Raw genomic sequence first — 25,816 nt, 5'->3', positions numbered from 1 at the left:
TGTGAAGTAGATTGTATTTTAGTCATTTTATAGGTGAGGAACTGAAGCTGCATGGCCAACAAGAGGACGAGCTAGGGTTTAAACCCAAATGGTTCTGACTCCAAGGCCTGCCATCTTTTCTGCTACACCATCAGTCCGTTTCTGGAACGAAGTCCCTAGCATGGGGGTCTGCTTTGGAACAATGGGTTGGGAACAACTACAGAGGATCTTTAATACCAAACAGAGCCTGCTGGCACCACCTTGTAGGTAAAGAGGAGATGCTGAAGGAGACTGGGAGTGGTAACCAGGCGGCTCTTGGGGGAGGTGGTATCAATCCTTAGGGGAAAACGGGGACAAATCTTGGGATCCTGTCCTCTCTTTATGACCATCTCAAGTGTATCAGGACTCACAAGATAAATGTGTGTTTTACAAGATTAAGCTACAAAGTAATTAATAAACATAGCCACAATGTGCAGCAAATAAAAAGAAAGCAAAAGAGCCAAAGGAGAGACTACAGACCCGGTACTGTCCCTTCTGACACAGCCGGTGCTGGCATGCACCTCTGTGAACAAAGAGCGTGTGTTCCAGTGACATGCTTCTTTGTCAGGGGCTTCACTGCCAGAGGCATAAATAACACAGGCAGAACAGGGTGTGTCTCACTGCCCTGCCAACATCTTCCACTGGACTGTCAGTCCATGGGCTTGAAGGGGCTGTTGTCACACTGCTCTGGTTTTGAATACTGCTGTACTTAACGTCATTCTGTGTACGCATCTGGGTTTGAGAAAGAAGTCGAATGTTTAACTATCTAATCCGCAGTTATCATGACTATGGATTTGAAGAAAGTCTGGAAGGGAATAAAAGTGAAAACATCTTAGTTTGTGAGGGAGTCTCAACTGTAGGTGAATCTCTTTTTACTTCCACTAGTGTTAATATTTACCTAATAAACAATACAAATATCAAATAATGCCTGGTTTTGGCATCTCTTTGTGTCTTAAAACTGCCTGTTAATCAGAATGTTTGTGTATTCCAGTGAGCTCCAAAATATCTGAGAACATTCTGAGCCAGTTTGTAGCTCAGACCTGCTCTCCACCCCACTGCCTCAGCAGCATCATCAGATGACCAGAGCCTTCCACAGACTTTGGGTCTGTGAGCAGACTTGAACAAATCTGAAAATGAGAGGGAACAGCCCTATTTGGGCATTGGTTTAACTGCCTTTGAAACCAGTTCAGCAGAGTGAATACCTTTTCTCTTTAAGAAAGACAGTATATGAAGCTGATGCATAATATAGGGTGAGGAAATCATTACTCTTTAAATACTAAATTCTTCCATTCTTTCCCTCCTCTCCTGTACACATGTGCATACCCTGGTAAATCTGCCCTCTGAGTTTCCCAGCCTGGTGTGTGTGCCTATTAGGGCAGTTAGGCAACACGTGGGAGTTGCTGAAATATCTAAATTCTTAGCTAGACCGTGAGCTCATACAAATATTTCTGGATGGTATGAATGGAGAGCAGGAGCCTGGGGCCATCTTCAGAACATAGGTGCCTGGCAAATGTGCGTTATGTTGAAATAATGTCACGTGTACTCAAAAATACTATCTAGGCAGCTGAGGTCATTGAGACAAAGGGAGAGAAGAAGGCAAATAGGTGAAAATGGGTTAAGGAATGAGATCCTGCTAGTATCCAGATGGTAAAAACAGAGGAGGGGAGAGTGTCAGGTGTGCAGGCAGCTTCAGGTCCAATAAGGGGCCCCTGCCAAGAGAGCCAGGTTCCTCTCTGCTCTCTGAAACAGCTGCAGGTGCTGAGCCTTCCGCTGCAGCAAGGAAGAGCTCTGACTACCAAGAGTCGGGTTTACTATTTATTAAACACTGTCCTTATGCCAAGTGCCCTGCTTGGGGCTCTCAGAGATGTGTACATTGCATCTCAGTTAATCCTGGCAACAGCTCTCTGGGACAAGACTATAATCCCCTTTTATTGTTTAGGAAACAGGCTTAGCGAAACCAAGTGGAACTCACATAGCTAGTAAGAACCTGGATTTCTCTGTCATTAAGGTCCCACTGTAATTCATTCTTATAACTTTGATCCGCTAGTCTTCACAACTGCTTCAGAAAAAACTTTTCTCTGCTTGAAGATTTGCATGCTCAAGGATGGGGGTAGAGAGGAAGTTAAAAAAAAACAAAGTGAAATTTAAAAATTAAATTCCTACTGTTGAGACGTATCCACCATTAAGGTGTATATCCTTGCAGCTTTTTTCTGTATTATTATTTAAAAATATTCAAATCAGATTGAAAATTTTTGAAACTTGTTTTCCACCTACCACCATGATAAATAATGAGTTAATACTCATGATAAATGTGTGTTAACTTTGCTCTGTGTTTTTCCCTTTTTAGAGAAGGACTTTAGTAAGGTGGGAGACCACTCTTACCACTTACAGGCTGTGTGCTTTGGGACAAACCACTCTGGGAGTCTCAGGCTGCTTGTCTCAGGACTGTTGTGAGGATTAGACGTGATCATGTGGGGGAAGCTCCTACCTGGCACTGTGCCTGGGACTCTCCTGTGCGCCCTGGCCACAGTCACTGCAGGCCCATGTCCCTCCCTTCTAAGCAGAGGCCCAGAGCTTGCTGGCCTCCTCAGGGGCTGTTGAAGTTCTACTGTGACCATCAGTCTTCCACCTCTTTTCCATGTCCTTCATCTCCTGTAGCTCTTGAGGAACTGGGAATTTTCTCCTGGAAAATATCTGTGTGGCCCCACAGTGTTGAGCATCCTTCTCCTCCACAATTAGCCGGCATCCCCACCATTTGGACTCTCTCCTACCTCACAGGGATTTCCTCATCCACACAGAGCTAAGATTGATCCAAGAGCCCTGCTCCTGCTGACTGAACTCTCCTATCTGTTCTTGAGCTTGCTTTGCCAGCTGCTGTTTGGCCAGGGGTCCCTCACAGGGCATGCAAGGTCGTCCTCCCTCACTGCAGACTCTGACACTACGGAGGTGGTTTGTGTGTGTCCCAATTTGCTAGTCTCTTATTTTGGTAAAGCCCCAAAGTCCCAAATACCCTCACAGTCTTATTTCTTCCTTGAAAAGCAGAGCAGTCAGGTTCCTGATTTCTTTGTATGTTTATCTACGCATGTACTACAGAAAACTTGGAAACTACATTTAACAACAGCAACAAAAAGAAAGACCTCAATTCAGGGCTGAGCACTGCTCACATTTTGGTATCTATTCCTCCTGTCTTTTCTCTGCACACATATGGCACTTCCTCAAGTCTCCAGTTGCCAGAAGCATCATCTCATTAATAACAGCTTTTCAGGGAGACAGGGAGGGGGGAACTACATTATTCATATTGACTATAAGAGACATTTTTATTTCAGAAATAGTAAGTGGTGAAAAAAAGTATAGTACCTAGGAAATACTGTGTATATGACATTAAAATTTTTTAAGTGGGATGATATTGGAACCTGATTTTTTCAGTTAACATATTAGGAACATATTTCCATGCCATTGCATAGTCTTCTACAGTATATATTCCTTGAGGACATTCTTCTACAAAATGAAAATAGCTTTTCTTTTTCTGAATATAAAGACAGTACATATTCATGTAGCAAATTCATGCAATGCACAAAGGTATAAAGAAGAAATACAAGTCAGCCAAAATCCCATTACCTAGCGGCAACCACTGTTAACATTTTTGTGGATATTTTCTGAGCTATTTCTGTGAATGTAGATGCATATGTAAAATACATAATTTTATATAAAGGAATATCACTATAAAGGGAGCTTTAACATGCTTTTATTTTTCACTTAGCAGTAGGTCACAGAGATTTCTCCAAGTCAGTAAATCATTTCATAATTTTTAAAATTGGCATCATATTTCATAATACAGATGTAGCAAAGTTTATTCACCTAATCTTCTACTGATAAACATTTAGGTTACTTCCAGTTGTTCACCATTATATGTAACATCTTTGTACAGTTAGCTCCTTGAAATACATTCCTAGAAGTACCATTCCTGAACCAGAATATATATTTTCAATCAAATATATATGGCAAATTACCCCTCAGAGGCTGTTCTTCTATGCTCCCATTAGCAGTGTGTAAGACTTCCCCTCACTCTTGCCTAAACTAGGTATTATCTTTCCAAATTCTTTGTCGCAGTCTGTTTTCAACTAATGGCAAGGGTGAAAACCTAAGGGTGCCATCATAAGTCATTGTGAAAGAATAGTCTTTTAAACAAAAGGTGCTGGGATTCTTATATATCCACATGCAGAAGAATGAATTTGAACCTTTGTCTCGTACCGTATACAAAAATCAACTCAAAACAGATCATAGACTTTGTAATACCAGAGCTAAACCCACTGTAAGACTCAGAGAAAACCTAGAAGTAAATCTTCATGACCTTGGAGTAGGCAAAGCTTTCTTATATATGACACCAAAAGCACAACAAACCAAAGAAAAAAGAAATTGGACTTAATCAAAATTTAAAAGTTTTGCGCTTCAAATGACACCATCAAGAAAGTAAAAAGACAATGCACGGAATGAGAGAAAATATTTGAATTATATATCTAATAAGGAACTTGGTATCCAGACTAGATAAAGAACTATTAGAACTCAACAACAGAAAGACAAATAACTCAATTAAAAATGGGCAAAGAATTTGAATAGACATTTCTCCAAAGAAGATAGATGAATGACCAATAAGCACTAAAAGGAGCTTAACATCGTTAGGCATTCAGGAAAATGAAAATCGAAACTTCAGTGAGATACCACTTGACACCCACTACAATGGCTATACTTAAAATGATGGCGAATAAGTGTTGGTGAGAATGTGGAAAAATTGGAACCCTTGTGCATTGCTAATAGGAATGTAAAATGATGCAACTGTTTTGGAAAACAGCTTGGCAGTTTCTCAAAGTTAAACATAGAGCCAGCAATTTCACTGCTAGGTATATACCCAAGAGAATGAAAATATATGTCCATGTAAAATTTGTCCATGAATGTTTATTTTAGCATTATTCATAATTGTCATACATTGGAAACAACCCAAATCTCCATAAACTGATGAATAGATAAATAAAATGTGGTATATCTGTACAATGGGATTTTTTTTAACTCATAAAAAGGAATGAGGTACTGATATGTGTTACAACATGGATGAACCTTAAAAATATGCTAGCTAAAGTCAGACAAGAAGACCACATTTTATATGATATCATTTATGTGAAATGTCCAGAGATAGGCAAATCCAAAGAGAAAGCAAATTAGTGGTTTCCAGAGGTTGCAGGATGGGGAGAATTGGAAGTAACTTCTAGTGGATATGGAGTTTCTTTTGGGGGTGATGAAAATATTCTAGAATTATATAGTGGTGATGCTTTGGTTGCCCAGCTTTATGAATATACTAAAACCCACTGAATTGTACACTTTAAAAAAGTTCAACATAGAGCTCCACTCCTAGGTATATACTCAAAAGAATTGAAAATGTAAATTCACACAAGGACTTGTACAGGAATGTTCATAGCAACATTATTCACAATAGCCCCAAAGTGGAAAAAACCCAAATGTCCATCAATTGATAAATGCTTAAACAAACTGTGGTATATACATGTGGTAGGCAGAATAATGACTTCCCAAACATGTCCACAGTCCTAATCTCTGAACTTGTGAATGTATTACCTTACATGGCAAAAGGGACTGGGCAGGTGTGATTAAGGATCTCGAGATGAGATTATCCTGGATTACCCATATAGGCCAAAGCAATCACAAAGGTCCTTAAAAATTGAAGAGGGAAGCATAAAAGAAGGAACAGAGAGATTTGACTATAAAAGAGTTCATCAGAGTAACGGGACCTGAGGAGGGCCTGACCTACCGATGCTGCCTTTGAACACAGAGGAAAGGAGCAAAAAACCAAGGAATGTGGATGGCCTCTAGAAACTGAAAAAAGGAAGGAAATGGGTTCTCCTTTGGAGCCTCCAAAAATGAATGCAGCTCTGTCAACACCCTGATTTTAGCCCAGGAATACCTGTCTTGGATTTGTCATATAGAACTATAAGATAATAAATTTGTGTTGTTTTAAGCTGCTAAATTTGTGGCAATTTATTATGGCAACAAGTAGGAAACTAATACAGCCATACAATGAAATATTATTTGACCATAAGAAGGAATGAAGTACTGATGTAGGCTGCAACATGAATGCAACTTGAAAATATTATGCTAAGTGAAAGAACATCAAAGGCCACGTAGTGTATGATTCCATTTATATGGAATGTCTAAAATAGGCAAATCCATAGCGACAAAAAGTAAATTGGTGGTTGTCAAGGGCTGGGAGTAACAGAGAGTGACTAAAATGAGTATGGAGTTTCTTTTTGGGGTAACAGGAACGCTCTGGAATTTGATAGTGATGATGTTTGCACAGCTCTGTGAATATACTGAAAACTACTGAATTGTACATTTTAGAAGTGAACTTTATAGTGTATGAATTATATCTCAATAAAACTGTAAAAATTTTTTATCACTTAGGTAAGCTGACCATGATATCCCATTCTTTAATTTGTACTTGTGTATATGACTAATGGGGCTGAATATTTTTTTCAGGTATTTATAAGCTATTTGTATTTCTTTATAAGTTACCTGTTCATGTCCTGTTGGTATTATAAAATTATTTATTAATACGTGCCCTGTGTGTATTAAGAATATTAACCCTTAGTCTGACATACATGTTCAAATTATTTTTTCCCCATTTGTTGTTTGTTTTTAAAGTTTCATTTATGTATGTATACACACATACACACACGCACACACACACTGGGAAAGGTGATGAAGAAAAAATTTTTATTTTTATTTAGGATAAAACTAATCTTTATGGTTATTGCCATGTCATGCTTAGAAAGGCCTTCCCCAGACCAAGATTATATCACTATTTATATTTTCCTCTGATACTTCTGGTTTCATTTTTTTTGGTGAAATCTTTAATCTGTGTAGACTAATGTTTTAATGTAAGGCTTGAGGTAAAGGTCTAATTTTCTTTATTTTTAATGGCCAAAACCATGTATTAAATAACCTTCTTTCCCCCAATGAACATGAAATATAATCTTTATCACATACTAAATTCTTACATATTCTTTAGTATATTTCTGGACCTCCTTCTCTTTTCACTTATTTTTCTGTCTATACCCTCACCAGTACCCCTCTGGGACAGGTTAGCAAATGGAGAGCCAGTGGAAAAATGGCAGAAGACCAGAAGTTTATTCTCTGGAGAAATAGGCTCAAAGTGGTGCTGGACTTGGGGACGCCAAGCCCAAATAAAAGTGAATTTCCCTCCACTAGCCATGGAGAGGTGGAGAACGTATATTTCAGAATGCACAGTGCCCCTACTAGTCCTTCGTGGGACCCTTACACATGGATTTTTTTCAGTAAATATGAACTACAGTCCTATACAAAACAAGGTTCATTGAATCTGTGGATGTACATTGGCGGATGCAGGAGAGCCGACTATAAAGCTATATGTGGGTTTTCAACTGCAGGGAGGATCAGCAACCCTAACCCCTGTGTTGTTCAAGGGTCAACTGTACCATCAGTCAAGATGTAGAATGATACCTGAAGGATTTCTGGTAAGTCTCGATGGATTTAACTCATATTTATCTCCATACCCTACCAAACCCTTAAAAGGATTTAAAGATCAAGTTGAGGAAATTTTCCCAGAAAGTAGAACAAAAAGATAAAGAAATATACTAAAGGAAAAATAAAATCAAAGGATCAGTCCAGGAGGTCCAATATCTGACTTATCAGAGTTCAAGAGAGAAAAGATAAAATAGAGGCAATTAAGTGGAAGCCTACATTCCAAATGGTGAGCTACCCCTCCAACTCCCCTTCCTCCACTTAGTTCCAGAACGCTAATAGCTAACCTCCAAAGGCAGGAGATTGGAGGATTCTCTTTTGAGGAAAGTGACTTCTTTAAGAGTGAACATCTAAGATAACCAAATTTGTTTTTACTTTAGTTATAATTTCCTTTTTTTTTTGTCTTTATAATTATTCATTTTTCATAGCATCCTATTTTTATTTCATTGGTGTAATATCTTCTCTAATCTTTAAGGAGATAAAGTTTTATTCTGATATACCAATTGTCTCTATTTTCCCCAAGTTCCTTTTTACTAACTCAGATTTCTAGCTCTTGTGTTAGAGTCTGTTAACCTAAAACAATAAAACAGCCAGTTATTTTACCAGCAAATGAGTTATTTGGGAGCAGGAAAGAATTGCAACTCGACAGGCAATTGTGGTGAACCACAGGTAAGTCCAGTAAAGCAAAAGAAAAGAGACTCTATTATAGAGGAGAAGGGAAATTGGGAGGAGCTGTTATAAACAAAGAGTCCATTGGAGGAAACGGGGAATTTGAAGTATAGTGGCCTTTCATTGGCTGAGTTGTGACAGTCTCTCATTGGCTGAGCTGTTGCCAGACAAGAAGAAATCTTTCTTCCTCCCAAGGTAGTTAAGTAGTGTCACTTCTGCCAGAGATGGAAGGCATGTCTCTTCCTGTTGGCATCTATATTGATGTTGAGTGGTACGTACATGAGAACTCTCCCTCTGGCCCCCCACCTCCATTTTAATGAGGTTTCCCTTTGTTAATTTTCAAAAGTCTTTCCTGAGTATGTGATCATCTTTGAATATCTGTTCATATTATGAGAGAGGGGCTAAAAAGGTGACTGGAAACTCTGATGTACTGGTAGGTCTTACAGACTAGTGGGTATTACACCATGGTGATCAGGGAGCAAGCTGGCATTTCCACTGAGAGATTTCCCCCCCACCCCCAAAAGTCAAAAGTCAGTATTTTCAGTACATGTAGCTATAAAGGATGAAATGATCAAGCAATAATACAGCACAATTCCTTTGGATTTCCAGATTGAAATGGCCCACCAAGGCATATTATGATGAAAATCAGAAAACCAGAGATCCTAAAAGTCATAAGAGAAAAAAAGTCATAATGAAAGGATAAAAAATCCTAATGGCATGAGACATCTCAATAGAACACAGGGAACTAGAAGACAGTGGAGCAGTTGATGGCTTCTGAGGAAAGGGATCCTCCTCTTAGAACTTAACAAGCAGCCAAACTGTCAGTCAAGAGAGAGAGCAGAATAAAAATATTTTCAGACATTTAAGATCTCAAAATGTTAGCCCTCCATGCACCCTTTCTCAGAAAGCTGTTAGAAACTACCCTCCCTTGAGGGCAGCTGTAGCAGGCTACCAACCAACCCGAGGGCAACCCAGTACAGATGGAACAGAGGACAGAGGGCTCCAGGGGGGATGCTGGAAAAGAAAAATGAAGAGTACCTCCTGTGTAACCACATTGAGGAGACTTCACAGCTCTGATAGAGAAATGAAAACAACAAGAAAAGAGGTCTTTCGTAACTCCAGGAAAAACAAAAAGTTGTACAAGAAATATAATTACAGCATGTTATGTGGCTCATCTGTAAATACTATGTAGTCCTATTAACATAAATAACCGATATTGAAAGGCAAGGGTTGGGGGGAGTCAAAGCTGTGTGGTGTCAGGGTCCAAATTCTTAGTTTTCATAGTAGGAAGTCAATAGTTAATGTTCAAAAAACATCAAACATAATATAACCACATTATTTATATAAAAGGTGGCAAACACCAGCGCCAACAGCTAAAAGAATGGAAATCGCTGTCTCTGGAGAAGGGGTAGTGAAGTGGGAGGGGCGAGGCAGGAGAATGCTGTTTTGGTAACAAGTTCTGTCTTAGTCCTATTTTGCATTTGAGACTCTGTCCTTGATTTACTCTGAAACAAAATTTAAATTAAAAAGCATGCACGCTGGCAGAGGGTGTGGATACCGGGAAAGGTGTTCTGCCTGCCTCAGTGATCTGCTCTGGAAGGGCTGGGTGTCCCCAGAGCACTGAGGACAGATGGTGTGGGAGGGGCCGAGGGCCTTGCAACCTTTTCTGAGGCAGTCTGCTCATGGAATGAAAGTGGGCTTGATAGGAGCTCAAAATTGGGTCAGATTTTCTCCATCCAGCTGCAACATGCACTTTAGAAGAGTAGAGATGTTGCCAAGACTCTAGTACAACATGTAGGTCAGATTTCGTACAGTTTTGGGAGATTCCTAATTTCCTTGCTTCTTTAGATGTGTTTTAGAGAGAAGCTGAGAGAGGGCAGGGGGCTACTAGGAAGCCACTATTTTTCATTGGACATCCAGTCTCCTTTTGTTACAAGAGACTGAGCAGGCTGGCCTCCCTCTCACTCTCTCTTTTTCTCCTCTGTCTCTTAAATTGAGGAATAATTAGGGTAAAATGCACAGATGTTGAGTATGCTGAGTTTTGACAAGAGTGTACACCTTGTGTAACTAACACCCCAATCAAGACAGAAGCCCTGCTATCACATCCTCCCGTATCCCTTCCAGTGCCCCATCAGAGGCAACCCTTGTAAACTATACCCCCAACAGACAATTTTGCCTGTTCTTGAACATCATATGAATGATATCATACCACTTGTACTCTCGTGTATCTGACTCCTTTCCCTCAACATATTTGTGAGATTCATCTGGGTTGTATCAGATGCACCAGTAACTGTTTCTTTTTATTGATGAGTAGTATTCCAGTGTATGAATACATCGCAATGTATTTATCCATTTTCTGAACAAGTCTCTCCTTTTCTCATGACCAGCCTTGTTTCTGAGCTGGAGCAAGTCTTCTTTGCGTGACCCTCTTTACTAACACACTAACGAGGTTGTTTCCACTGCATAGAGTTGAAAGATTAAAAACTAGGCTTTTTAAAGGACGAGCATAATTTACACACACGTTATAAAGGGAAATTGGATGTAATACATGCTTATTTAGGTTAAAGCTATTTGTGCACCAGGAGACCAATTAAAAGCCTGTGACAATAACCCATGTATGAGGTACAGACAGGATAAACATTCCACAGGAAAACTTGACAGGGCTTTGTGACAGGTTAAATGTATGGGATGAAGGAACAGGATGAAACAAGTCCTATTTCAAGGTGGATATCTGCCTGTTGTGTCCCTCTTCTCTTTACAGCTTCGGCCAGTCAGTCCCTCTGCAGGCTCTGTCCTGTTAGGAAATTTAAGGAGCCCTGGTTCAGTGGCTCAGCTTGTCTTCCAGGGCCACTTGTACCTTTCATTCTGTGCCTAGTAGCTAAGCCCTTACCACACACCACAGAGTTATTAAAAGGGTAGTAACATTGTGAAAGAACACTGAGTTTCAGCTTGGTTAATTTTTCATTCTTTTGTTCACTGAGGCTCCCTAAGTCTTGGTTTCCTCATAGGTGAAATGAGGGTGAATAAATATCCTACCCTACTCGGTCATTTTGAGAATCAGAGGAATTGACTTCAAATTTCTCATAATAGTTTATGAGAAACTAATAAGAGAAATCACCTGTAGGAGGGGATAAGAGGAAAAGGAGAAGTGGGAATGACACTCTCAGTGCTTACTTTTTTGGGGGGACCATGTGAGCATATTACCTTAAAAAAAAAAACCCTCTAAACAGATTCAAATAATCTCTCTCTATAAATGGTTAGGAATTCTGGAGTGCTGAAAAGGACAGAGCCTGGCTACCTACTATCTGTGAGGTCCATTAGCCCGTAAGTCCTGTCACTCTGGGATAGCTGGATGATAGGCGGTTATTTCAGCTGAATGACAATAAATGGGCTGCTTGGGTTGCAGCAACAAGAACTCTGCTCTGAGAGTGCCGAGATCTGGGTCCTGGTCCTCACTTTACCCTGTAATTCTGGTGGGTTCCTTCTCTTCTCTGTCTTCTCCCACTGAATGAAAGCAAGACTGCATGATCTTTGAGATGCTTCCAGCTCTGACATGCTAGAATATAATGCTAATTTCTAAGCAACAAAGGGTATCATAATGTGAAATCTGTAAAGGATTTGCTGGTGACATTTTTGTATCTAAGACAAGAACAGGGCAAAGAATCACATGATTTTCTTGTCACCTATTATTTCTTTGATACTGAAGTATCTGGAAGTGATGAGTCAAGTGGAGTGCTTTCCAGGAAAAGGAAGTTGAGCTGTGTTTCAGTGGAACCACTGGTGCAATCCCAGTGCTCTTTGCTATTGATATTAGGCGGAGGTTGTATCAGTGATGTTTTATGAATACATGGCACTTTATATGGATATCAATAAATAGGAACTCAAAGATCATATAGTTCAAATTCTAACAAGACTCAAACAATGGGCTTCAGTGCCAAGGAACTCACCACCTTCTGAGGTGCTTCATTCCATTTTTATATTGCTCACATCATTAGGAAATTGTTGGAGAGCTTGACTTCATGATAACTGTTAATCACAGCTTTGCGCTCTGGAACTACAAACCACGCCTGCGTTCTCTCTGGCCAAGTTTGCAAATTGCTAAAATGCTGGCCAGTATTGTGTTGCCGGTGGATGCAGCAGGTATTCCAGGTACTTGTATCCATCCCAGAAAGAATTCAGAGATAAGACATAGTGGTTAAAAAAAGTAAAGCGAGGATTTATTAAAGGATGATGGATAGTACACTCTCAAGGGGAGAGCCTGCAGGCTCAGGTGAGCGGCTGCCCTGTGTTTCTTTGGAAAGTTAGTTACATAGGGTGTAAAAATGAATGGGCGGAATATCGATTGAGGAAGGAAGGACTTGGGGTCATATTTCCTGATTATCATCCCAACTCCACCTTCCCAAAGGGAGAAGGGATTTTTATCCTTGTTTAGTCTGGATCGAAAGTGTCATGGCGTCAGTGCCTGATGGGTACTTCTGATCTGCAAGGCTAATTTTATTGAAATGAAGGCACAAGGAGCAAAAGGTTACATTCGGACACTGGAAATTCCTGCCTTTTCTCACCTTTCTTTTTTGGTCTCCAGGCCAAAAGGTGTGGCCCCTTATCAGCCCAAAGGTTCCTCCTTTTCTTTCTCTGCCCCAGGACCCCTAGTGCTTACATGATGTATGTTTTCCTTCATTTGGCTTGTGCCCCTCCTTTCTGCCCAATTCCTGCCATTTGGTCTGTGTCCCCCTTTCTCTGCTCATATCTAGCTACCTGCCTGCTCAAACAATTGGACCATGTCTTGTTGGCTCTTCATAGTATTTAAAAATATCTCAATTAGTTTCTGATATTAAAACATCATAAGGATTTTTGTTTTTGTTTTTGTTTTTCTACATGAACTGTTTCTGGCTTTTCTTAAAAGATCAAAATATGATTCTTCCCTTTTTCATTAACAATTCAAAGTTTTGTTCCAGTCCCTATTCTCCCTGGCTCAGCCTAGGTGGTTTGGGAGAGGCCGATCTCACCCATGGTTCTAGAACAGCGCTTGCAAACTAGTCCTAATTCATCAGCATAGTCCTATTTTTTGTCACCTTCATTGATTCAAAGACAAGCACTATCTTAAGACTGGGTTCCTTGGAAACAGAATCCAAGATGGAGAGTTGCATGAAAAGGGTTTACTGAGGTGTGTTCTCGGGATATGTACCTCTGGGGACGTGAAGGCTGGGTGGGCATGGAGAACTGACCAGCAAAGTAGGTGCAATGTAGTTACAACCAAAGCCTCAGCTTATCCTAGCCAGAACTCGAGAATGGGGATGGTCCTTCAGAGTTGTCCCAAACCAAAGTAAAGGAGCCAGGCTTTTGTATTCCTACATCAGTCAGTCACTGGCCGGGGGCTGCACCCTGGGATGGGGTGTAAAAGCTTGGGGGAAGTGGCTTCCTGAGGGTGAGGAGCAAGAATATTCCCAGCAGCTGAGGAATGGATGTGTCCTCCCAGAAGAGGGGACCTGGGCAGAACCCCATGGTGTCCACTAGAGGCACAAGATCCAATCCAGCTTAACAGAGGCTTGCTAGGAGTCCCGAGAGAGAGGCTTCCAGAAGTGACTTTTATCTGTCTGGATATGGGTGAGGAGCTCTGGGACTTGCCCATCTCACATCAAGGTCAGCTTTTCGTTTTTGTTTTTGTTTTGTTTTAAATGGATGTAGTGGGGAATTGAACCCAGGACCTCCTGCATGCTAAGCACTCGCCCTACTGCTGAGCTGTGCCCTGCCCCCAATCAAGTTCAGCTGTAATGACATTGGTGTTCTGCTAAATCAAACCAACCCTGAAGCTTGAATTACCCTGGACTTCTAGTGTGAGCTTCATTGATAAGTCAGTTTTCCAGTCGTATTTTAGTTACTTACAAGTGAACATACTTTGACACATTGGCCAACATGAGGCGGCATTCCCTGGCAATAACCTACTTAGTAGCAGCTGCCTCCCTTTTAGGTGGGTCACTTGGTTTCCAGTTTACTAGTGCCCACTTACTTGGCTTTTAGAGAAGGTACCAGAGAGCAAAACCCTAATCTTCCAATAACAGAGGTCAACAGATCATGTCTAAAGTGTAAAAACCAAGAAGTAGAACAGATCATGTGTTTATAAAATGGAGGTAAACATCAGAAGAAACAGCTAAAACTGTTAGCAATCGTTGCCTCTGGGGAGCTCTCTCTGGGTGGGACGGGACAAAAGACTGCAGCTGGTTTTTGTGGGAAGCCTTGAAGTGCTCTTTGATTTGAAACTCCGTATATCCTCTGATGATAATGCATGCCCTGGGGCACCTTGCACTGCTCTGGGACTCTCCCATCTCCTAATTCTCTTGCCTTCCTCTGGCCTTTTTTTTGGGGGTAGGGGGTTTCCTAAGTGCTGGTTGAATAATTTTCTCTCTTAATTATCTTATACACTCTCTCTGCTTCTTGGAGACCTCCTTCCCTACACCTGATCTCTCTTATTAAGCTTCAGCTCCATATTTCTTCCAGGGATCACCTTGGAGCTCCCATGCCCTATCTCCAACTTGCATGAAGAGATAACCAAGATCTCTCCCAGCTCTAACACTCTATGAGGTCCCGAAATATATGGAAACATTTAACAAATCCTGAGAATGGATCTCTTTCATTTACTTAATATTATTGGCCATTTTAAAAAATATTATTGGCCATTTTAGTAAACAGTAAACAGGCCTTTACTAAGCAGCAACCACGTGCCAAATTTGACACCAGGTGCCATCACATGGTTTTGCTATCCCACAGTTTTGCTGTCAAAATCTCTTCATACCCTAAAGTTTTGCTCCCTCAGCTTAACTATCTATAAAATGTATATAAGGTTATAAGAATTAAATGAGTCAATGTTTGTAAAGCCTTTAAAAAAGTACTTTAAGTTGTTAATTAGCAAATATTTGGAGAGCTGTGTAGTGTGTGTGTTTGTGTGTTTTGCGTGTGTGTGGAGAGGGGTGTATGTACTGGAATAATAAGTAATAATTATAGGATAATAATAAGGAATAATAATTAGGAAATAATAAGAATATACTCCTGCTCTTAAGAGTCACCTTTTAAGAGAGAGAGACACATTAATAAAAGTAATGTATTATAACTGTGATACAAAGTGACAAGAAATTATATCAGGAATACTATGTAAGGAATGTGACCAAAGCACTGTAAAAACCTGGACTGGGGGAAGGGACCAAACCTTCCTGGGTTGTGGTTGGGAGTGGAGGCCCAGGAAGATTTCAGCCAGGGAATGTCCTTTTAGAGGGACTTCAAAGAACAAGTAGTAGCTTTCCAGGTTGACAGAAAGGCTATTTCAAGTAGAGAGATGAGCATTAGGCAAAGTCTAAAGAAGTGGTTTGAAAGGGCCTGGCAGGCTAGGGGAATAAGAAAAATGTGCCACACATTTTCAGAGTTGCAGCTATTGAAAGACCTGGCAAAGAAGACAACTTCCAGGATTAGAAAACCCTCAAGCAGCTTTAATAGTCTGGATGGGAAGAACCTCTCAGATAAATGTGGAACCTTTTCTTCTTCTTTGTCTTTTTTTTTTTTTTTTGGTCTTAGTTTTTTTATTGTGGTAAAATTCATAAACATAAAGTTCACCATATTAACCATTTTAAAGTATACAATTCAATAGCCTCTTTAGTTGTGCAACTACCATCACTATCTAGTTCCAGACCATTTTCAGCACACCAAAGGAAAGCCCAAACCCATTAAGCAGTCACTCCCTCTTCTGGCCTCCCTCATCCCTGCCAATTCCTCATCTGCTTTCTGTCTCTATAGATTTGCCTGTTTGGGACATTTCATATAAGCTGAGTCATACAATAGGAAGCCATGAAAAAGCCAAATAACATCTTAATATTATTATGAAAATAATTTTGATCTTATAGACCCCTTGAAAGAGTATCAGGATCCCCCAGAGGTCTGCAGACCAGACTTTGAGAACTGCTGGTCTAGGTCATCCAAGGTGTGGGACGCCTGCCAGCTCCCTATCATGTCTCCTATCCCAGCACAAGGCGATTGTCAGGTCCCTATGTCCAACCCGAGGCCTCCCCATGCCAGCTTCTCATCTCCCGTGAAAACTCGGTCGGCCACTTCCTGCAAAATTGAATTTAGTTACACAGCCATGGATTCACATTTAAACTGCCCGAAGGAACCAACCAACCACCCAACTGGAGACCCATTTTTACTACTACTAAATCTGAATGTGTCTAAAAAAAAAAAACTGTACCACAATCTTATTTCCAATAAAATTCTGATCACTTCCTGCCACTGTCATTACATTTTATAATCACAGTAATTACCTTTTACCTGTGATGAGAGCTGTCATGTACTTCTGAATAGCAAGCAGCAGCCATGCCATAAATTGCTAGCCCCTTCCTCCTCTAACGATCACAGCTTATTTTATTCTTCAAGTATTCTTCTCAGGGTAATTAGCACGCTTATTATACAGCATATTCAAATGTTAATGTGCACACTGTACCGACGCTATTGTGACACCCGTTTTGCTCAGGAGCTAAAATTATGTTGCCATTCTGCTTGGTGCTAGAGGTTCTGTGCACGAAACCTGTTTTTCACATACAAGGAGCCAAGGTTATTTAACGAGAATGCTGAGCTAGAATGAGAGAAGTGACACTTAATATAGAACCTGTAAGCTCAGCGGGGTCAGCGCACATCCAGCCTACACATTTTGAATCAGCTATCCATCACTGCGGAGACGATCAATTTTTGAGCAGACTCGCTTTGGGGCATGTTTAACATCATTTCTCCAGGGTCTCTACCAAACTCTGCCTCTGCAGGTTAAAATCATCCCAAATCATAGTTCTGACCATAGGAAATGTTTTCCTCATACTGAGCTGAAATCTGGTCAAGTTTTCACTCGTTTGCTTTTTTTCTGCCCTCGGGAGCCATGTAGAACATGTCTGCTCTTTGTTCTGTGACTGCCCTTCAGAGATTAAGGACAGTGACCTTGTCCCCATGGTCTGCTCTTCTAAAGCCCAACTGTCCCAGGTCCTTATATGACAGGTTACTAGTCCCTTTACCACTGTGGTCACTCAGCTTATCAATACCGACCCCCACTTTTGTTTTTAAAGGAGAGGTGCTCAAAACCTGAAACAATGATCCGGGCATGGTCCGGTCAGGGTGGAAATGAGCAAGTCTCTTTTGTTTTTTGTTTTGTTTTGTTTTTAATTTTTTTTAATTGAAGTATAGTTGATTTACAATGTTTCAGGTGTACAGCAAAGTGATTCAGTTATACATATATATGTATTCTTTTTCAGATTCTTTTCATCATAAGTTATTACAAGATATTGAATATAGTTCCCTGTGCTATACAGTAGATCCTTGTTGTTTATCTGTTTTATATATAGTAGTAAGTACCTGTTAATCCCCAATTCCAAATTTATCCCTCCCCCTCCTTTCCCCTTTGGTAACCATAAGTTTGTTTTCTATGTCTGTAAGCCTATTTCTGTTTTGTAAATACATTCATTTGTATCATTTTTTTAGATTTCACATATAAGTGATATCATATGATGTTTGTCTTTCTTTGTCTGACTTACTTCACCTAGTATGATAATCTCTAGGCCCATCCAGGTTGCTGTATATGGTAATATTTCATTCTTTTTTTGGTTGAGTAATATTCTATTATATATGTATACACCATTTTTTCTTTATCTATTTATCTGTTGATGGGCATTTAGGTTGCTTCCATGTCTTGGCGATTGTAAACAGTGCTGCTATGAACATTGGGGTGCATGTGTTGTTTTTGAGTTATAGTTTTCTCCAGATATATACCCAGGAGTGGGATTGCTGGATCATACGGTGACTCTACTTTTAGTTTTTTAAGGAACCTCCATACTGTTACCCATAGTGGCTGCACCAATTTACATTCCACCAATAGTGTAGGAGGGCTTTCTTTTCTCCACACCCTTGAGCAGGTCTGTTATGGATGTGAACTCTCTTGTTGGATGTGATTCTATTAGTGCTTTCCAAGGGGATATTGCCTTTCTTGTTATCCATCACTGATTCATAATTAGCTAAAACTGCCCAGTCTTCTACACCATGCATTGGTACTCAGGCAATTGGCCATTTAGACCCCAAAACAGAATCTGAGATTTGTCATCATTACATTTGAACCTGTTAAATTTTGGCCCAGTGCTTTGGCTGATCAAGAGCCTTTTTTGCATCCTGAATCTATCCTTTCCATCCACAAATGTAATCCATCTATCAATATTGCTAACTGTATATAAATCACAGTTAAAAATGCCTGACAGAAAAGGCCTCAGGATGGGGCCCGTCACCTATTTCCAAATCAAAATGTTCATTAATCCAGTAATAACCCTCCCTCCCCGCCCCTAGTACACACACCTCCATCCCAAATGTTCCATCCTCTGACTCAAGCTGTCAGGGAGGGAAAACATCAAAGAATGTTCCAGGTTACTAACTGGCTGGTTAAAGTGGCCTGGAAAAGAAACCAAGAGAAAGAAGGGAAGTAGTGAATAAGGCCTAGTGAAGAGCCCAGTGTGGCAGGACAGGCTTCTCCGAAGCTACTTTATCTAGACCCACACACTGGCACAGGTTGGGGAAGTATTAAGGAATGTGTCAAATGGAAAATAACCTGGGCTTCTGCTGTGATAAGAGAGGAAATCAGTAACCAGGAAACAGGACCAATGTTGGAAGCTAGAAGACAGTCAATTAGTATCTCAAACTGGAGGGTCTAGGCAGATGAGAACAGAGACAGGCATGAGTCATAAGGAGAATGAAGCAGAGGATGAGCATGTGAAACAGAATTTAGGCTTGCTAAGTGGGCTCCAGAGCTGTGCTGTCCAACATGGTAGCTATTTAAATTTAAATTCATAAAACTTAGATGACAAAGTCAGTTCCTCAGTCACATTAGCCTCATTTAGAGTGTTCAATAGCCGTATGTGATTGGTGGCTACCATGCTGGATTGTACAGAAGAACATGCCCATCATTGTAGAAAGTTCTGCTTTAGAACATTGTAGGTGTACTTCTTAAAAAAAGGCCAAACCAGGTAGGATATCATTTTAATGTACTTATTTTCCCTCAGCTTCCCTCCATGACCTAGCTCAAATATCAGTTCTTCTGGAAATTCACCCCACGCGTGTTCTGTAATTGTAAGCCACAGGCAGCCGAGAACTGGGCGCTGTGTGGTTCTCAGCGGTAATGAGTGGATCTAGGCAGGACTTCGTATCATGATCTTGGCACAGCTATTTGTCTATCCTCAACCAAAACGTGGCCTTACTCTATCTGCGTAGGGCATCCTCCTTGACGAAGCAATGGCTTTGGGGCTAAGACACATTAGGCAGGAGAGGAAGGAGGGGAATACTGGCCTAGCCAGCCAGATCTGCTGAATCCACTTCTGTAGCTATAAAAATAATTTATAATGAAAGCTTTTGACCTCCTGTCCACAAACATTACATAGCTATCTTGGCCAGGCAGTCAAGAAACTGCAGTCAAGGTGTGATTTGCTTGATGTAAGATATCTTGTCATCTTACCTGTGGGCCCTCACTAAATTTTCATACTGCCTTCTCTCTCTTTTAATTTCCTGAGCCAGAGCTCTTAGAATTTCTCATAATCAAGGGTACCTTCTAAATCTCTTTAGAATCTGACCCTTCCTTTAATGCCCTCTGTGAACTTATCTTCTCTCTTCTTTCCCACCCAGCCCCCATACTGCCACCAAAGTGCTCTAAGAACCTTACCTGACCATGACATTCTCCTCCCTAAAGCCCTTCAGTGGCTTCCCATGACATCATAAAGGCCTTCTCCTCAGGCCCCCAGCTTCCTCTCTGGTTTCAGGTCTCTCCCTTCCCTGATGTGGAGCAAGAACCTGTTACTGTGCCAAGAACCAAGGTGTCCTCTCACATCCCTGTGCCTTTGTATGCTTGCAGCTCCCCTTGTTTGAAATAACCCCCAACCCCAGGGGAATTTCTCCACCCCTGTTAAGGTTCCATTTAAATTTTGTCTCCTCTGAGAAACCTACCCTGGACCCTCAGACAGACTTAAGTGACCTATCAACTGTGCCCACACACTCTGTGGGCTTTGGTCACAACACATCCTGTATATGACACACACGAGTCTGTTTTCTCCCACTAAACTGTGAGCTCTCAAGGGCAGGCAGCACATCTGACTCATCTCTTACCCCCGGTGGCAAGCACAGGACCTGACTCACAACAAACAGTTACTAAATGCCTGTTAGGACGAACGACAATCTGTGCCATTGTGAGGTTCTGCTGTGACCGAAAATGTGGACGATGAGGGTCCTCTGCGTGGTTTGCTGCTGCCACGCTCCTTAGGGTTCACCCACGCTGATAGAAGCCTATGGACAAGTGGCCCTGGTAGCTGAGGATGTGGGGGAAAGCAAGAGGCTTTCAGCTGTGCCCCCTGAAAACCTCCCTGTATGCTTGCTGCTCATTCCCTCCACATGCTGCGACCCGCACAAGCCCATCCCTTGTCTTTCATGAAAAAACAGGACCCCTTTAAAATAAAATAAAATAAAATTCATTCAACTGAAAAAAAATTAAAAAAAAAAAAGAAAAAACAGGACCCCTTGGAAAATGCATTTGTGGGTAACTCTGTAGGGGGAATTACAGGTGAGGAGGAGACACATCTTAATAGGATGCAGAGGGATGAAACATGGCTACTCTTGCTTAGCACGGGGATGTTGCTGGTGAGGGACTGTAGGAACCTGTAGCAACACCTATTATGTTTTAGAAAAGACACCATATCTTGCGGTTACCAAGACTGAGTCTGTTATCCACCCTAAGGGGCAGGCAGAACTGAGCTGGGACTGTTATTTGTCAAGAAGGACACTAATATCCGGAGAAGGGAAGCAACTTGCCCAAGGTCATGTTTTGAGCAAAGGCCCATAGAAATGTGGTGACTATCGTGGGGTTGTGAAGTAATCATCAAAAATATAACATACGGTGTTACTTAAAAAAAATCTCTATGGGGTTTTCTTTAAAAACATTTTAAAAAATCAGAAACATTTACTAGTAAATTGAGTCCATACAGGGCTTTCAGACATCTTTTGGGAAATATGACTAGATGACATTAAAAATTTCTTCCAGCTATGAAATTTTATGAAATTTAGTGTTTACTGTGTCCTAGGTTCACGTAACTCTGTAAAGTACAGTTATCAGTTTGCAAGTAATTTCCCAAACAAATAGCTCTCCTGCCCAGTCAAGCATCCCTGACTGACTTACCAAAAAGTCTCAAGCCTGTTACTTACTGTATCACCTAGTCATCAGTCTATTCCTTCCACTTCTACCCCCTCCTGTATGGCAACTCTGTTACTTGATCAATTATTCACTTCTTCTGCCAGGGATAACTAGAATTTAGAGCTAAAGGCAGAATTTCTTTACAAGACTAGAAAGCAGAACTGTCATCATGTATTATTGAGATCTTAATTTAACTCCCATTAAAGGGGAATTAAATTGACTGGATTAGTGAAGGTTCGTTCTCCTCATTCCTCCTCAGAGAGATGACTGAATCCATGTGGGTGCCGTATTTGGTGGTGGGATATGGGAATGGAGTTTTCCACAGATCAGGGGAGGTGTAGGACTTTCTAGAAAGTCTGTCTTGGTTGGGTGGGCCAAGTTACATAAATTCTGCCTAATAATTCTGTCCAGTCTCCTTGCATGAGAACAAAGCATTGTATGCCCGTCTGAAATGGCTGAAAACAGAAGTTAATAGCAGCTCTGTGGAAGCAGATACCCTACTTATCTTCTAATCCAGGAGTCCAGGCTCTGTCTGCTGCACCACACACTCTTCAGGGTGATAATTGCTGCTATTACTGTTTCCTGAGAAGCAAAGTATAGCACCCAATTTTAATAACAAAGACTGTGGCAATAATAATGTTCAACATCCTATTTTATTTTCATCAGAAAGACAAAGCCCATCAGTTAGAAGAGTTATGGGTAATTCGGGGTGATGCTGGTAGTCTCTGAAGATGGCTATTCTGTCTGGGTTTGTTTGAATTTCTGTCTTGACTGCCAAGAACATTCTGACACTTAAGAATAAGATATGCTTCTTGCTGATGGGGAGGGGAGGGCTCATTACACAGTTCTGGGACAGGCCTGGATCGTTTTTTCTTCCAGGGGAACATCAGACTTTGCTGCATGTCTCCCACACAGGTATCTCTCATGGCTGAGCAGGGCTGGCTTCCTTAAAATGACATGAGAGTACTAACAATAAAGGGTGACGACACAGAACATAAAGAAGCACAAAGGAAGTCTTCATCCTGACAGTGAACTTGCCCAGGATCCATGCTGATAAAATCAGATCTGATCACATCCTGAGCTCCATCTGTTAAAGGTGCTCACAGTCACTTAGGAGAACGCCAGGGAGAAAAGACCTGGCAATCCATTTTCTGCCTGCTGAAGTAACTCCTTCTCTTTCCTCTCCAACCTGGCTAAAAATACAACCAAAGTGTCAGCAAAACACACACACACACACACACACACACACACACACACACACACACCGAAATACAAAAAAGCCTAACATTTGTTGAACAGATTGTGACAGAATATCAATTAGCTTAGTGTTTGGTATGCAAACATCCCTGATGCTAACTCACCCAGAGGGGGACTTGCAGGGAGGGGGAACAGAGAGTGTCAGAGAATTAGGGAGCAAGGCAGGCTGCCTCTAAGGGAAAGTGCTGGAGCCATGGCTCACAACCTAGTTGACAGGTGAGAATGGTGCAATTGCCATTTATGTCCACCTAGAGGCGGCAGTTCTAGCCAGAGTGCCCTGACCTCAACTGGTTCAGGTGAGGACCGTTCACTTGAATGCACACCTTGTGCCAGGCCCCTGGCAGGCACTGGGTCTAAACCATTTGGAAGGCTGCAGTGCATCAGGCATCAGCAGTGTTTCCTTTCAGGCAGGGACTGATCTAGGTCATTCTAACTCTAAACTTCAAGTCCAGGGGATAGAATTTGCTGGAAGCAGGGAGTTGAAGTTTCCAAACAAATAAGACTAAAGCATCATGTTAGGTCTTAGTACATATTCTATGCCAGAGTAGCTAAAACTCCAAGGGGTGAAGAAAGAGCAGAAATAGGAGAGGTTACTGTTCAACTTGATACCCTGTGGAGAGTATCTGATATGAATAACAGTGGGTCCATGGCAGGCCAGGGAATGAGTTGGGTCTCTTGCTCTGTCCCTTTCAAATTATAAACCAGTCACTGCAAAGGGCAGTTTGGTTTTAGGATAATTTGGACATGATCTAGAAGTTCTGTGAAATGAAAAGAACTCACTGATTAAGCCAGCATTTCCTGAGAGGTGGTATGCATTCATTCCACTTGGGACAGTGCAGATAATTTCAGATAAAACATTGTCTATTTTAATAGTTCAGTATTTTAATGTGCCTTAGAAGAATTATCATTTGTTATACCACAAACCTGTGATTTCACAGGTGATATTGTTGATTTTCCATTTATAATGGTGACAGAACATTTCCATTTTAAATACTGCTAGTAAATAAGCTTATTTGAAGAAAAACATTAAGTAAATAACACTACCGAAGATGTTATTACAAGAATATGGCAAAAAATCACAAAGATGGGATGTAATTGGAAAGTTTGGGAAATACTTCATTAAGCCAGGGGATGAGGTAGATTGGCTTGTAGACAGAAATGTTTGGACTAGCAGGCAGGGGAAGGGAGAATGGTAGAACTCTCAGAGGATCTGGATTCCAGTTTGGAACTGCCACTAAGCCTGTGTGACATTGGCCCCTCTCTGGCTTTCCAGTTCTGTATCTATAAAACAACTCTCACGCCTTGCTTGGATTTATTATTTAGTCGCTCTGTTTCACTTTTTGTTATTGAGATTATGAACAATCAGTAATGACAGCAGGAGCATTAAGGGCTGCTGTATGCCGGATGCTTTCCAAAAGTCATCCCTCTTAATTCTCATAATAGTCATGAAAGGTAGGTGTCAAAATGCCCATTCCATATGTGAGGGAATCGAGGCTGGAAGATCTCAAGTAACTTGCCCAAGGCCACACAGAACCTGATTTGAATGAACTTAGATCTGACTCCAGAGGCTGTGTTTGTTCCTCTGAGCTTGGCTGCGTGGTCTCAGTGAATTCCTGTTCAGCCTCCAAACGGAGCCTGAAATCACCTATTCCAGGAAGACTGCTTTGACCTCGTCTCTCCATCTTGGTTTGATGTCTGTCCTCTGTGTTCCCTTCATTTTCCACATACACTGTTTTGCATATTTGCCTTTGTACCCCCAGGGCCCCACATACTTTGGGGCACAGAGTAGATAGTCAACAAATTGCAGAAAGAGGGAGAGCATGGAGAGAGAAGGGAGGAAGAAAGGAGGGAGAGGTGATCGAAAAAGAAAACAAATTGCTACCTTATTTTATTAAATATGAAAGAAGTAGAATTGAGAGGCAGGAGAGTAGGGTGGTTAAGCATATGGCCTTCTAGATCCAAACTACCCAGTTTTGCCACTTACTAAGCGTGCGACTTAGGGAACAGGTTCAATGCCTGTGCTTCAGTTTCTTCATCTACAAAACAGGGATATCAATAGTATCTACCTTAAAAGACATAAAGACTAAATGAATTATTGTATTTAAAGTGCTTAGAGCAGTGTCTGGGATACGGCGGGCAGATGTTCAATAAATATTGGCTATTATTATTTCTGTGAAATTAATAAAAGGGGAAAAACTTAACACTACTGTAAAGTTTAAAAAAAAAACCCAAAACACTGTGATACACACATAGGGCCTCCTCATTTTCCCAGCTCTACTTGTTGACCAATGCAGAGTCATTCCAAGGAAGCTATGAATAAAGAGAATTACAGCCAGAGGATACACAGTATAATATCCTTATTTTTCCACTTCCGTGGCAGCAGAATTAAACACTCCACCTCTACTCTCAGAACATTTGGAAACATTGATATTAAAATGATCATTCTGTATTATATTTTAAATTCAGTTTACTTGTTTGTCTATTACCCTCAGACTGAGTTCCTTGGAGGAAAGGACTCCTGTTTGATTCTTCTGTATGCCTCCAATGCTTAGCAGAGGGGCTGGCAAGAAATAAATGTTCAATAAATGTTTGCTGAATGAATCTTATAGAAAAGATGTGTACACATGAACAATAAAATTTTTAAAATTATGTGATATTTACCATAATAGAGGCTCAGATCAGTTGTCACTATAGCTCAGAAAGAAGAGATTACCTCTATGTAGGAAAAGGTAGTAGAAAGGAATGGTTAAATCTGTGGCCTTCAGAATCAGACTGCCTTGGTTTTGAGCCTGAATTATGGCACTTACGAAGCTCATGCGACCTTGGGATGTAACCTAACGTCTTTACACCATAATTTCCTTATCTGTGAAGTGGGGATAATATTGGTTAGAAGAACTAAATGAGATAATGTGTGTAACATGTCAGATACCTACTATGTGTTTGTAGAGTGGCTAACACATCATAATCATCGTCATCATCAAAGGCTTTGTGACAGAGGCACTCACCATCTGGATGGGCGGACACAAGGGAAGGGCACTGAACAGCCAGGAGGTGTGAGTAAAGGTAAGG

The 25,816-nt window shown here is 41.0% G+C and overlaps 1 protein-coding gene across 3 annotated transcripts in view; it reads left to right on the top strand.

Annotated features, from left to right (window-relative positions):
- HEMGN (hemogen) overlaps positions 1-25,816 on the top strand; it is a 46,774-nt gene that overhangs the window by 3,905 nt on the left and 17,053 nt on the right. Inside the window, exon 1 of one of the 3 annotated variants that reach the window (XM_064490335.1) lies at positions 6,913-7,577. The exons of 1 other annotated variant lie outside the window; for it this stretch is intronic. Coding sequence is in view for 1 of the 2 variants with exons in the window: in XM_010977476.3 (XP_010975778.1) it covers positions 25,666-25,810 (145 nt within the window). In the remaining variant the exon portion in view is untranslated. Of the gene's footprint in view, positions 1-6,912; positions 7,578-25,346; positions 25,811-25,816 lie in introns of those variants that run through there. One more of the 3 variants, XM_010977476.3, reaches the window with a different exon arrangement.

Source organism: Camelus dromedarius, chromosome 10 (assembly GCF_036321535.1).
Source record: "Camelus dromedarius isolate mCamDro1 chromosome 10, mCamDro1.pat, whole genome shotgun sequence".
Taxonomy (NCBI): domain Eukaryota; kingdom Metazoa; phylum Chordata; class Mammalia; order Artiodactyla; family Camelidae; genus Camelus; species Camelus dromedarius.
This window is presented reverse-complemented; position numbering and strand designations above follow the sequence as displayed.